The sequence below is a fragment of the Lathamus discolor genome, chromosome 1 (assembly GCF_037157495.1).
Source record: "Lathamus discolor isolate bLatDis1 chromosome 1, bLatDis1.hap1, whole genome shotgun sequence".
Taxonomy (NCBI): Eukaryota; Metazoa; Chordata; class Aves; order Psittaciformes; family Psittacidae; genus Lathamus; species Lathamus discolor.
In genome coordinates this window covers 7,999,752-8,014,695 of record NC_088884.1, presented here as the reverse complement: position 1 = coordinate 8,014,695, position 14,944 = coordinate 7,999,752, and the positions used below count along the sequence as shown (strand labels likewise).

General features: G+C 46.1%; 1 protein-coding gene across 2 annotated transcripts in view; it reads left to right on the top strand.

The window, feature by feature from the left end:
* The window catches only part of SRGAP1 (SLIT-ROBO Rho GTPase activating protein 1), a 148,296-nt gene extending 144,850 nt beyond the window's left edge, over nt 1-3,446 (top strand). For both annotated transcript variants that reach the window (XM_065683502.1, XM_065683772.1), the window contains exon 22: nt 332-3,446. In XM_065683502.1, coding sequence (XP_065539574.1) covers nt 332-709 — 378 coding nt within the window. In that variant the 3' untranslated portion in view covers nt 710-3,446. The remainder of the gene's footprint in view (nt 1-331) is intronic.
* The last annotated feature ends 11,498 nt before the right edge of the window (nt 3,447-14,944 follow it).

Genomic DNA, 14,944 nt, shown 5'->3' with positions numbered 1-14,944 from the left:
ATCTTCCCAGTTAAAAGCACTGCTAAGTGAATACCCATCGTCTTGAGAGTCAGTTCGTCAAATGGCCTAAAGTTTTGGTTTAATTGATTGTTTGATTCTCTCATGTGAACAGATTAAATGTTTGTAATGTCCAGCCAACGCTGCCATCTTGGCAGTCATAGTGTCTTCCAAATAAATGTGGTGGAGATTGGTTTTAGCGCTGTAATACTCATTAAAGAGAGGATGCTTGGCAATTTAATTCGTGCATTTTTCGCCCCGTCCTTTTGCTCCTCTGATGCTTTGCATTCAGTAGTAGTTTGAATGACGTGCTGCTCTCTGTGCTCTGACCCAGGACATTGAAGAGACAATGAACACGGCGCTGAACGAGCTCCGCGAGCTGGAGCGGCAGAGCTCAGCCAAGCACGCCCCTGATGTTGTGTTGGACACCTTGGAACAAATGAAGAACAGCCCTACCCCTGCCACCTCCACGGAGTCACTCAGCCCTCTCCACAGTGTCGTTCTAAGGAGCTCCGAGCCTCAGATCCGCCGTAGCACCAGTTCTTCCAGTGACACCATGAGTACTTTCAAGCCCATGGTGGCCCCTAGAATGGGAGTACAGCTGAAACCTCCCGCTCTTAGGCCAAAACCTATTGTTCTTCCAAAAACAAATCCTAGCATAGGGCCTTCCCCTTCTTCCCAGGGTCCAGCCGACAAATCTTGCACAATGTAGACAGCTCAGCCACCCACAGTGCCTGGCTGGGGTATGCTAGGGAAAGGGATGGAGTAACAATAGAAGTCAGGGCTCCGTACCATCATTTGTTCATGTTTGTAACTGGAGAGGTTTTGTTTTTCAGTGTTTTTGAATGTATTGTCTGAAACTAGCTACATTAACATGGGCATTTTTATTTTGTATGGTTTCAATTAAAAGAAAAACTGGACAATTGTGCATCGTTTTAAAAAGCAAACGTGAACTTACTTGAAAACTTGATGCTGCACCATTTGTAATAAAATCAACACGGATCACAAACAGCTTGCCACATTGTACCCTACTTCACAGTCTTATTGTAGCTATATAATAACAGATCCTGCACAAAACTAAGGGGCAGGGAGGGGGGCAGGGGAGGTGGGACCTCTCACTTCTGGGTCACCAAACCAAATCTCAAGCAGGTCAGTAAGAGCTGAGATCTAGCATGTGAGGATTAAGTGTCTGTGTGGAATGTCTAAGTCATCTCAGGCCACGTTTCTTATTTAAGACACAGCAAAACAAAACCTAACAAACCCACCACCAACCCCTCACAACTCGTATAACTGGCACCAAGTTTAGCTCTCTTGTTGGTGGTCTCACAAAAGACAAGTGCTAGATGGAATGGAGATCACATTGCCCTCACTGGTAAAAAGCAGCATTCCAGGTCACAGCTGAAGCACATCTCCAAGACTGCATCTAGAAACTACTTTTGCTGCCCGGTGTAACAGTGTACCTTTCCCGTGAAGCTAGACCTTCATTCCCTGCTACCGCATTTTCCACAAGAGCTGAATTCATTTGAAGTCCGTAGTGGAGCGAGCCAGGCTCTGGGAAGTGTGTGAATCTAGTGATCCATTGTGCAGGCTGATAGGCGATTGGAACAATCAACTGCACGGTAGTTTGTTTGACTTTATTCCTGTTGACTTTATTGCTCAGTGTCCAATGAAAGACAGGATTTGAATGGTAATAGTCAGAGTTCGGAGCTGACCCAGCTCCACTGGCTGCCTTGCCCAGCGCAAACACGGCGCATGTGCCCGTTATGCTGATGGCAACAAGACAGGGACACTCTGAAGAGAGGCCTCCTCCTGCAGCAGTGCAGGGTCACTCACAGGACAGGCAGCTGAGTTCCTACCGCCTTGATTCAAGCTGACTAAAGCTTCCATAACCACTTCCCCCCCTTCCTCTTCCTCTTTCAGTGACAGACATCAGTACGTTCCTTCTGTCTGTGTGAGTGACGGCTGTCAACTTTGCTTAGCTCTCTGTTGTTAGACTTTGTTAGGCGTGAACTAAATGTACAGCTGGTTTGCACATTGCGACAGTAAGCCATAATGTATTTTCCCACATCCAATTCATAAAGTAAGTTTCATTGAAGAGAGGGGGGGGAAAAAATTCCATTGTGGTCCACCTATAGGAGTACAACTGGCTTTAAGTAAGACTTGTCTTTCCATGTATTCTTTACGATCTCACTGTTGGAAAGCTTGAAGGCTTGTTGTTGAAAGCTGTGTACCACTCACTGTACGTAACAGTTGAGTTTGAGAGGAGTAGTGACAAAATTTGATGGGCATAATTAATTACTGAGGTGACAGGATTAATTTCCTGTTGTTACTTAGGAGCAACGTGTTCCTGCTCCGCTTTACACCCTGTAGATAGGTAATACAAAGCCCCATGTGTGAGAAGTACCCCACGAACTGCCACAGAGGCCCAAACTGCTCCTAGTATTTGCAAACCCTTCTCAAACCAGCCACAGACGTCATGCACGTGTAGGTTAGAGGCGAAGTCTTAGTCCACCACGGTGACCGTGCAGCAGTGGTCAGTGAACCTCTGGTCCTCTCACCTTGGCTGCCTGGTCCTAACGCTACGGCAAGAGCCTAAGCTAGGCCAGCGCAGTGCTGGGCTATAGGGTCTGTTCCTTTGGTCAGGACCAGAGCTGTTTTGAAGTAGTTCCCCAATGTACTAGACTCAGTGGAACAAACTGGAATTTCAGCTTTCATTGACATGCAGTTTTAGTCTCATGCGTTTTTCAATTGACACACCCAGCATAATTGAGATGGATACCTGTATCTTTAAATGGCATAGGGAATTTTGTATGTTTAAATAACTGTACTGGACTCCATAATGCTTATATTAGAAATTGTTTAGCAAAAGAAAATATTAGAAACAGTGCATTTAGTGAATGCATCCACTTAGTGCATTCACGCAGTTAAATGTGTAGTTTGATGGTTATTATAGATTCTTAAAAGTATAGTAAGTGGATATGTAACAGGAAAGACTGCTACAACTACAGACGTACTAAAGGGTAACTCCTGCACACCTAATCCAATCAGTATTGTCCTTTACTGTCAAGTTTGATAAATTGCAGTACTGGTAGCTTCCTGCTTGTTGACTGTTACCTAATTGTGTCAATGTACATCTGTAGTATGTACATGTGAAAGTGCCTTTAAATTTTAGAGGAGCTTTAGCCTTGCTCGTGTACTGTTGCATTTCCATTGCATCCTTCCCTGTTCGTGTATGGCTGCATTCCCATTGCATTCCTTCCACTCTCAAAGAACAAATAAAAACATGGAATTTTCACGGTTCTGGAAGAGAAATGTACTGTTAATCTGTTGTGACAATGCACTTTTATGTATAGTACTGTACATTTTTGGCATGTACCATTACAAGCTTCCGTATACATTCAGGTTTGTTCCTCATAGTGTATCTTTATAATAAAGAAGATAGTTCTGTCCTTGCGTGTAGTTTTGCTGGGTAAATTGCCATGTATTCCAGCATTCCAACCCAGATTGCCAATCTACCTTCCACATAAAGGGAACACTATTGGCAATCCCCAGCTACCCACACCCCACCCTGCATCAGGTCCCATCAGTGTCTCAGCCTGAAGAATGCTCGTTCCCGGACGGACTCCTACCTAACTTCAAGAGCACCATCCCCATAAGTTCACTCAAGCCTCTCCATACCTGAAGACCATCCCAAAAGAGCCACCAACCTCATGCAGCTCTTCCTGAGCACCCATCAAGGGCAGCCAACCCCATTCACACTGGCTGTGGAATACCCCAGCCACCCAGTTGGCCACTACCACCCTCCTGCTCCCCATGGGAATAACAGGGTGAAAACAACACCCCTGCTTCCACATTTTATAAACATGGTCCCCGAGTGAAGAGCATGAAGAAGTCTACATGGGGGCATTTCCTACAGCAGAAGGGTGCCACCGCCCTGGGGAGGGAGGGAGTGCCACAGGTAATGTCCAGTGGCCTTATGTCCCAGAACTGGTGGCCATGCATGCACTTCCACAGCTGGCTGGGAGTGTTGTGCTGACGGCTGCACCAGAGACATCCAGCTGTGTATCAGACACTGTCGAGGATGTCTCCTGAGCAAGGACTGCGGCTGCCCCGACAAGCCCACCATGCTGCCCAACTTATATGTGTTTAGGGGGAGAAGAGCTACTTGGAGATACATTTCAAGTCCTTGCTTAGGGGCCGCGTTAAGGTCATCTGGCTGTGGTTGAGGACCACCATCTGCCCAGAAGGAAGAAGGGGATGGGTGCCAGGAGGGTCAGTGTGGGGCAGGCACAGCAGCCCCCCCACCTCAGAGCAGGGCTTTTGCTCTTCATCCTGGAGAAGCTGCTGCAACACAACTGTCCATCAGCGGGCACATCAATCAGGCTGTGGTGGCAGCTTTTGTATGGCAGTGTCCAGTGGCCTACTTCGGGTATTTCTTCTTGTCCCCTGCTGCACAAAAGCTGACAAAGACCTGCAGGAAGGGACAGCAAAGGTCACTTCTCGTTCAAGGTTCTGCACAGCCTGGAGGACACATAACCCAGTTTCCACAGTCAGCTCATACACTGGCGAGGACAGAGGATTCTGTGGTGGCTTTTAATCTGCTTCGAGATAATGTTACACAACAGGAGGAGGCCCCTGTTATTGTGTTTTGTTGTTTAAGTTTCAGTGTTGTGCTGTGCTCGCTTCTTAGCTTGCTTCCAGGCTTTGTAGTGGAGAAAAGTTGTCGTGGTTTAAACCAAGCCACACAGCTCATCCACTCACCTCCCCCCTTCTCCCTTTTTCTTTCCTTCCCCCCCCAACCCTGCTCCCAGAGGGATGGGGAGGAGAATCGAGAGAATGTGACTCCCATGGGTTGAGATAAGAGCAGTCCAGTAACTAAGGTATAACACAAACCGCTACTGCTACCACCAATGATAATAATGATAAGGGAAATAACAAGAGAAGAGAATACGATACCACCGCCAAACGAGTTCGACCCCCCCGAAGAGAGCCCATGCCGTTCCAGGTAACTCCCCGTTACCTCCTTGGGCATGGCGTGCTGTGGTATGGAATACCTCTTTGGTCAGTTTGGGTCAGGTGTCCTGTCTCTGCTTCCTCCCAGCTTCCCCTCCTCCTTAGCAGAGCACAAGACTCACAAAGTCCTTGGTCAGAGTCAACATTACTTAGCAACAACTGGGAACATCGGTGTTATCAGCGCTGTTCCGAGGCCAAAAGTCAAAACACAGCGCTGCACCAGCTGCTAAGAAGGACAAAAACTGGCTGCTGCTGCCGAACCCAGGACAAAAATCCAGTTCTCATGCAGACAGCCAAAGGCTTTGGCAGGTGACTAGGGAACGGCCGAGTTCAGGGGCACTCGGAAAAGCAGAGAGGTGATGACTTGTTTTGCTGAGAAAAGTGCATCAACTGGACAGGAAGTGAGCAGCAGTGGCACAGGGTGCTGCGCTCGCAGGGCACCGCTGAAAATCACTGCTTCAAGCCACACACAGCTCCAGGAGCGCGGCACTGCCCCAGCCTGCACTAACGCCTCCTCAGCCCGTGTAAGGGAACCACAGAGGATCAGCCCAGGGTTTAAGTTATCCTTGGTAGAGGTGCATGGTTTGATACTTGCTCTGCGGCTCAGAAGGACTTACCCTGTCTGGAAGGGTCCAGAGTCGCTCAGCTCTATTATTGCTGCTCCATGGAACAGGCCTTGGCATTAGTCTAAATGGTGCTGGTACATAGGGAACGACTAAGACTGACCTAAGTGTTAACTAGTGATGGTACAGAATGAACGTACCATTCCTGTAAGTAGGAATATTGCTTTTTCATGAACTTGGTCTTCAAGGGGAGAAAAAATACATATATACATTATATGAGACCCCGAACAGATCAACAGTTCAGCATCTTAAAATCCAATTGGCTAAACCAGTTCAATTACTGTTAAAAACAACCCAAAGCAGGATTGTTCAGCCTGGAGAAGAGAAGGCTTATGGAAGATCTTAGAGCAGCCTACCAGTACCTAAAAGGGTCCACAAGAAATCTGGAGAGGGACTTTTTACAAGGGCATGTAGTGATAGGACAAGGGGGAATGGCTTTAAACTGACAGAGGGGAGATACAGATTAGACATTGGGAATAAACTCTTCACTATGAGGGTGGTGAGACCCTGGCAGAGGGTGCCCAGAGAAGCTGTGGTTGCCCCATCCCTGGCAGTGTTCAAGGCCAGGCTGGACGGGGCTTTGAGCAACCTGGTCCAGTGTGAGGCAACCCTGCCCATGGCGGTGGGGTTGGAACCGGATGATCTTTAAGGTCCCTTCCAACCCAAACCATTCTGTGATTCACTAGTTTAGACATGCAGCTGTAATTGCAGCTACTCCCTCGCTTTCTGTTTTACTCAAGGGTATTTGTAGATCATGCAGCTGACAGCAGCGGTCTCTGGTGGCACCAGCAGACCCAGTGTGAGCAAGTTTTCTTGTCAGGGGTCCATGACACCGCGACCTTTACAACGTGGAGGAGTCACTCACTCTCTCTGCCGCAGTGCCGCTGCCTGGAAAGCAGAACTGATGCACCGCCCCAGCCAGATGGGAGAGCAAAACGTGTGTGGTGGCACTAAGCCACACTGAAGGGAGAAGAGAGCAGTGTATTTCATAGAATCATAGAATAATACTTAGGGTTGGAAAGGACCTCAAGATCATCCAGTTCCAACCCCCCTGCCATGGGCAGGGACACCTCACACTAAACCATCCCACACAAGGCTTCATCCAACCTGGCCTTGAACACTGCCAGGGATGGAGCACTCACAACCTCCCTGGGCAACCCATTCCAGTGCCTCACCACCCTAACAGGAAAGAATTTCCTCCTTATATCCAATCTAAACTTCCCCTGTTTCAGTTTGAACCCGTTACCCCTTGTCCTGTCACTGCAGTCCCTGATGAAGAGTCCCTCCCCAGCATCCCTATAGGCCCCCTTCAGGTACTGGCAGGCTGCTCTGAGGTCTCCACGCAGCCTTCTCTTCTCCAGGCTGAACAGCCCCAACTTCCTCAGCCTGTCTTCATACGGGAGGTGCTCCAGTCCCCTGATCATCCTCGTGGCCTCCTCTGGACTTGTTCCAACAGTTCCATGTCCTTTTTATGTTGAGGACACCAGAACTGCACACAATGCTCCAGGTGAGGTCTCACAAGAGCATTTCCTTACCTCCTCTCTCAGGTGACAGACACAGCAAAGAGCCAGCAGGCCCAGGGGCTCAGAAGGCGACACACAGAATTTGATGCAGACTAAGGGATTAAATAGCGTTAAATGACATAAAGCAGATGAATTGGATCAGTCAGCCGATTTCCTCTCACCTTTCTCAATACAAATGAGTGGAAATAAAAACACGTAGAAATGCCGGTTTTATCCCCATCTCTGCAGTCATCTGAGCTTGTGACCAGGTCTGCACAGGGACGGTGCATCCTGAGTCGTGTCACTGCCATCTCCCAGCAGGGTCAAGCCACATTGGTCACCGCAGATGCCCAAGAGCAGCCTTGGGTTGGCGGTTTGGGGTTTCCTTTTTGTAATTAACAAACGGCATTGATTTGGCTGAGGGGTTTTTCAAGTAGCACGGTAATGGAACAGGAGCACAAAGTACAAGGTGAAACAAATTCAGCTGTAAAACACAGACAAGTTGTGCTGCACAAAGCAGGTCAGGCACTTGCGGGATTGAATCAATAGCGGCTGCACTCATTACAGCAGCGTGGATAAACCAAAACCAAGCCCTGTCTGTTCTTATTTCCACGGAGCACATTGATTCCTCCCTTCGTATCTGCCATGTGCATTTTCAGCAGTGTACACTGACATCTGTAAACACTGACCAAACAACACAAAGCAGCGATTTATGGCTATTTGAATGAATTACCCTCCAGGAGGGACAAACTGCTGAGCCCAGTGCTGCTCTGGAGGGGAATAAGACAGTCATTGAAATGGTCAGGGTTTCGGCAGGGACTTTTTAATTGCAATGAAATAGCATTAATGTGGAGATTGTTACCTGGGTCGTGAGTAGTGACTTTAAGTGTGCTAAAGGTGGAAAATACCTAAAATCCTTCACAACTTAGAGCAAGAATTGCTGAGCACTGCAAAACATCTGTAAAACAGTGCAACACATTTGAATTGTTTTTCCCTGCCTACAATGTTTGCATCGATTGTACAATTACGGTAGCACACCAGCACCCCTGGTGACCAGCACCAAGGTGAACACAACAGGGTCATCCGCCGCTGCTCACAGGTTTAAGCTGCATTTCACTCAGTTGGTTTTCTCAGACCTTTATTTTTCCCTGAACGCTCCTGCAAGAACGCATCAAAACTTAATTTCAGACTTCGTGTCGAGACTTTTTTAACTTGTCATACACACCACGAGGCTTGTTTTATCATAGAATCTCAGAACGGTTTGGGTTGGAAGGGACCTTGAACATCAACCAGTGCCACAGGCAGGGACACCTTCCACTAGACCAGGTTGCTCAAAGCTCCATCCAACCTGGCCTTGAACACTGCCAGGAAGGGAGAAAGATTTACTTTGTCAAACAGGAGTAGTTCAGGAACTATATACTTTCTTAAGTACTGTAGGCCTAAATGCCATTTGTGTCTGTGTGCACCCATGAGGTGTGCACGTGAAAATGCATATGTTCAGTGAAGAAGCTGCTAATTTACAAGGTTTAGAAACCTACGCTTCTCCCGTACCTGTAATATTGGGTCTCTGGTTTGACCTCTATGGATTTAACTTGATTTTCTGTTTATAAGTCATCAGTTTTGGTGTTTGCTGTTTCACTAGGTTTACTTTTTCTTACTTTAGAGGCATACCAGCAGGCTCAGGTACTTAAATGCATTGGTTTTGTGCACATTAAGTTCCATTTCCAATATCAGGTACATTTATTATTACTGTCCAGTAACCTCGGTTTTTCCACAGCTCTATTAGCCACGCTAGTCATAGAATAATTCAGTTGTGCTTACTGTAGTTTTCATTCTTAGTTAAACAGAATTGATGGGAACGCTATTCCTGCAGATAATATCACCTTTTTCCCAATATATCTTTTAATTTTTTTTAATGAAAAAATAAAGAGTCCTGCTCAGACCTCACAAATTCCATAGCAGCCCCAGCTGTCAGCTGAGCCAGGAGGGAGCCTGTGCCTGATGGCAGCACTACCTAGGTCATACAATCATAGAATCATAGAATGGTTTGGGTTGGAAAAGACCTTAAGATCATCAAGCTCCAACCCCCCTGCCATGGGCAGGGACACCTCACGCTAGATCATGTCCAACCTGACTTGAGCACTGCCAGGGATGGAGCGTTCACCACTTCTTTGGGCAAGCTACCACACTGAGCAGAACATGACTCTGTCTGCTGCTGCCTGCCCTACTATTTTTAGCAGCTCTGCTTCTCCTCTGATGAAATGTTAGAGAGAGGGAGAGGTCAACATAAGCTGTAACTCACAGGATAAGGTCCAGTTATCTGCACAAACGAAAACAAAGTGCTTCAATGAGTGCAAATATCAATTCAGAAATTAAAAGAACCAAAAGGTATCTGCATGCAAGATGCACTGAGACCAACAAAAATTCCTTTCAGCTGGTAAAGCCAAAGACTGAGAAAGTCATCCCCTTGTATACACTGGTTTATTCCTCCGAGCTTTAGGATTTTACCTGCTTAATTTGCACACCTGCTCTCAAGGAAAATCAAAAGACAACAAGGGGCTAGGCAAGGGTGGGGGGAAGCTGCTTTCTAATATGGTAGCCCAAAACAGTAAGCTTGCAGCCAAAATCATTCACTTTCCAAGAGACACAGGCACTTGGGACAGCAATATCAGAAAGCCACTATGTGCAGAACAGCACTTGGGCAAGGTCATGTCTGCGTGCCCATCCCTGCCCTCCCTCCTGCCTGCCCCCATCCTCACCCATCACCTGGGGGTAAAATGAAAGGCAAACCTGTCCAAGTGCCACAGCACTGGGCAACGCCTGGTCCAGCTTTCTGCGGCACCAATCACTTCCAGCAGGTGGTTCTTGCGCAAGCCCCAGGCTCCCACTTGCTGTTTCTGCTGTGGCATTTGATGCTGCAGGGGCCCTGACGAGTTTTGTGACCACATTTCTGGTTTACTGCTGACCTCTCAGCATTTCCTTCCAATGGGCCTATTCCAGTTCCTATGAAAGGTGAAACAAAATCTCTGATGAAAGCCACTGGGTTTGTCTGGGGCAATACACCCATTTAGACAGAGGTTTCCGTTTTTTTATCAAAAGATGCAACCAAAGAGGCAATGAACCAGGTCTAACTTATTGTTTTGCACCCAATATGCCAGGAAGCAGCAGGGTCTCGTCTCTGCCAGGACTGAGGGAAGGAAGCAGCACAAGCTCTGGAAGTTGCAGGATACTTCAAGCCCTGTTTTGCCTGAGGTCTCAACACCCAGAGGATCAGTAAGGGAAAGATGACATGAAATCACTGTGATTCAGGTGGAAAGTGATGCTTCAACTCCTATCAAGCTTCCTACCCACCGAAAGTGTGTTTATGTTATGTATGGTTATTACCTTGTTGTTGAAGGCAGGAGCGACAGCTCACGCTGCAGTGGGCCACCAAGACCATGCAAGAGGTCTTGACCAGGCAAGAGGCGAGACACCAGGTATGGACCCGCAATGAAAGGCACCACCACATTATTCTCTCACACAGAGACCTGGTACAAACCTGTCTCCAGGGTGATTACTTGTAAAACTGTTTAACCCAAAGCAGAGAGCCCTTTGGAAACTTCAGCTCCCATTCTGTATCATTACATGCACTCCTCGGATTATGAAATACAAAGCAATTTATTGTAAGTTCTAGTTTGTACCTCAGAGTACACGAATATTAAAAATTCATGGCTCAATTCATAACAGTTGCTCACAATTCGCAGTTTTCTGTAAGGTTTAACTCTTGAGGAGAACTGAATGCACTTTCCATGGTGGAAACGTTGGCGTTTGGCCCGCAGCCCTCAAGCAAGAGCCCAGCCACCAGCGAGTTAACCTATATAAAAACATAGGACGTACTCTATTGGCTTGAGTTCCAAAATACACCATTTGGACTCTTAAAAAGGAAAAACCCTCCAAAATGCCTAAACCAAACTGTCAAACAGCCCTTGTGTAGCTTCTGTTCAAATTTGACTAATTATTTCTCAAGCGACACCCTCTTTTTTACACTTAAATACTGAGTCAGTCAGTCCCACAGTCCTTTAAGAGACTCAAGAATTAGAGTCAGCTGCATCTCTCATTCTATATATTAGATATTAACTCGACATTACAACTTCATGAAGTATACATAAGTTATAAATGACAGAAGGCTGGACTGTAAAGATACCATATAGCAAATAAGTTTAAGCAATCAAAAGGTCAGACAATAAAAGGACATAAAAAGGACATGGAACTGCTGGAACAAGTCCAGAGGAGGCCACGAGGGTGATCAGGGGACTGGAGCACCTCCCATATGAAGACAGGCTGAGGAAGTTGGGGCTGTTCAGCCTGGAGAAGAGAAGGCTGCGTGGGGACCTCATAGCAGCCTTCCAGTACCTGAAGGGGGCCTATAGGGATGCTGGGGAGGGACTCTTCGTCAGGGACTGCAGTGACAGGACAAGGGGTAACGGGTTAAAACTTAAACAGGGGAAGTTTAAATTGGATATAAGGAGGAAATTCTTTCCTGTTAGGGTGCTGAGGCACTGGAATGGGTTGCCCAGGGGGGTTGTGAGTGCTCCATCCCTGGCGGTGTTCAAGGGCAGGCTGGGTGAAGCCTTGGGTGGGATGGTTTAGTGTGAGGTGTCCCTGCCCATGGCAGGGGGGTTGGAACTGGATGATCTTGAGGTCCTTTCCAACCCTAACTATACTATTCTATTCTATTCTATTCTATTCTATTCTATTCTATTCTATTCTATTCTAGACACAAACTGAGAAAACATCATTTCTTGCACAGCTGAACAGCATCTCGTTAATACAAGACATAAAACAAAAAGAAGCAGCACAGAGAAAACAAAGCTGGCTTGTAACAGGATTTTCCCTTTCACAGCAAATTCTACAAGCTTAAATATATTTTCCATAATAAAAATGGACAAAAGAATCTCTGTAAATTGTTCCTAAGTGATTTTTTGAAATACTTTTATTGAAATGCTTTGCTGCATTTTTTCATCCTTATAGAATAAATGCCTTTTATTGTAACATCTTATCTAAAACCACTCTGCTATAATATAACCAAAATACATGAATAATTTTTTTTTTCTCTTTCTAGAATGAAATATTGCTAAGAAGTAGGTCTTCAGGGAATATCCTGGGGTTCACAAAGCAGCATCCTGATGGGACAACCACTTCCAGGAACATTCCAGGTCACTTCTGGCAAACAGCTTTGGGGTCTTGGCTCCCTCATGCAGAGAAGGCCCTCGAGGCACAGAGGGAAGCTCCAAGCTCCAAGCCAGGGTGCTAGTGGGCAAATATTGATATTAAAATAGTAACATTCAAAAGTGCAGAGGAAAAGCCATCAGACTGAGAGCTTCTATCTGAGAGAGACAGGAAAAAATGAGCAGCTGCATGTTTTATTTAGGGAGTTCAGCTCAGTGATCTGAGGACACTGAAACATAACTGATCTCCCTTCCTCCAGCAGCACACGCTGCCCTCTGCTCAGCAGGACCCCAAGGAGAATTCATCCAGTGAAACAGAAGTCATATAAATTGAGGTTTTCATAACAGTCTTATGAGTGGCAAGTCTTACCCCAAACTCAAGAGACTCAGCTCCTACCTACCCTAAAGCTCCTTCCCACCTGGTTACTTCAGTTTGCAAACACCACGAGAAGGGATGAAAACTTGTGGTCTTCTAAACTCCAGCCCTTAATCATTTACGGTTTGTAAATGTCCTGCAGCCACTGACGTTTCACAAACATTACCTTTTTGACACTACTTTCTTTTAAATGTATCTGTTAACATTAAGTGTCCCTTGGTGAGATCTTGCAGTTCTTCTTAGAGAGAAGTAATCCCCATATATATATATATTTTAGAAGCTACTTGATTAAATTGCTGAAACATCATATTTCACTTCTCCCATTTATTGTGCAATTACTTTCAGATCCCTGCAAGGATAAGATCGATAGTTCTCAGTTTCTCCGTTACACACGCACATGAACACACACACACACACACACAAACCGGACTCACAGCCCTACCGCAAACCTGAAGGACGGGACCCCCAAGGCTTTGCCAAAGTTTCCTAACATCTTTCCTCAGGCAGAAGGCCTATCAAATAGAGACAACATTCCTTGAGTGGTTTATGGATATACATTTATTTAACATTTAGGAAGGCTGAAAGCCTCCATGTCACAAGCGGAACTCTTTGATGTTTCCCACCAACAAAACCAGTTCATGAGCAGCCCAGTTACCTTCATATGAACTTTCTTTCCATTTTAGCAAGCAGCATTGTGCAGTACATTCATGGCAGAGCATCAAGAACCTGACATCTGCTGCTTGATGTTCTTCACAGAAGGAAAAAGATTGGGTCACAATACCAGTTTCTTTCAGGAGTTCTTTTCAGCACACAGCAGCATCTCATTAACACTCCTCAACACGAAGCAGTGATATACGTATCAGAGGAGTTTTAGATGCCTCCACTCATCTACAACTGTAATAGTTTGTTGAACATCTTAGAAACATTTCTAGGGCAAATGTTCACTCATCAGAATTTCCTATTAAAATATTTGCAGCAATTTTATAAACCCTTCTTCTAGCAAGAGAACAACCTTCGGAAGCAATGCTGTCCCTGTAAATAAACACTTTCCCAAAAGATGGAGGTTGTGACTGTGTCTGAGTTAGTTTAACATAACTGAAAAGTTCCCTCAGGCTCATAAACCCCAAATTTACTCATTTGGAGGCTTGCGCATCCTCTAATCCTGTGGGCAGCCTCCACTGTAAGAAGTTACTAGCATGACTTAGAATCATAGAATAGTTAGGGTTGGAAAGGACCTCAAGATCACCTAGTTCCAACCCCACTGCCATGGGCAGGGACATCTCACACTAAACCATCCCACCCAGGGTTTTATCCAACATGGCCTTGAACACTGCCAGGGATGGAGCACTCACAACCTCCCTGGGCAACCCATTCCAGTGCCTCACCACCCTAACAGGAAAGAATTTCCTCCTTATATCCAATCTAAACTTCCCCTGTTTAAGTTTGAACCCGTTACCCCTTGTCCTGTCACTACAGTCCCTGATGAAGAGTCCCTCCCCAGCATCCCTATAGGCCCCCTTCAGATACTTCAAACAGTATCCTTCATCTTGATGAGCTTAAAAGTTTTTCAGCAGCTGAACACAATCAAATCCACCTGTCTCAAAATACAGTGACAGATACTGTGTCTTTCATTTGGAAAAGAGCACTCAATGAGTCTGGACATAAATCTTCTAATCTATACCAGTGCAACACCAGTTATTCACAATTTCGAAAGGCAGTTATCCTTTATCATCAGGAAGACTGATAAGCTAGGGAAAACAATCACTGTGGTACAAGATTTCTTGAGGTCACTTCCCCAAAATCATGCACAGTGATATACCTGCAGAACAACAACGCAGTTCACAAATCTTCATTCACTGGCGTCACCCGATCGGGGACCCAGCTGGGTTCACATCGCAGTTTATGCCTGAACAAATATCCAAACAAAGATCCTATGAAGTCTTTCATACTTCATTTATTTGTAATCGCCCTGTGACCGCAAACTTGCATGAACCCAAACAAAAGTGGGCTGAGGAGATTCTAGCACAGAGCAGGGACTACCAGGGGAGGCTTTGAATGGCTTCCAGAGCTGATGCAACACCTGGACACCAAGACGGGCACTGCAGAGGCCTCCCACCTTGCGATTATGTTTTTGTGTTGATGGGACAACCCAAGGAGACTCTGGACTTAAGCCCAGCACTTGAAAGATTCAAGCAAGTAAAAGCACAGAGTATTTTGTATGAAAAG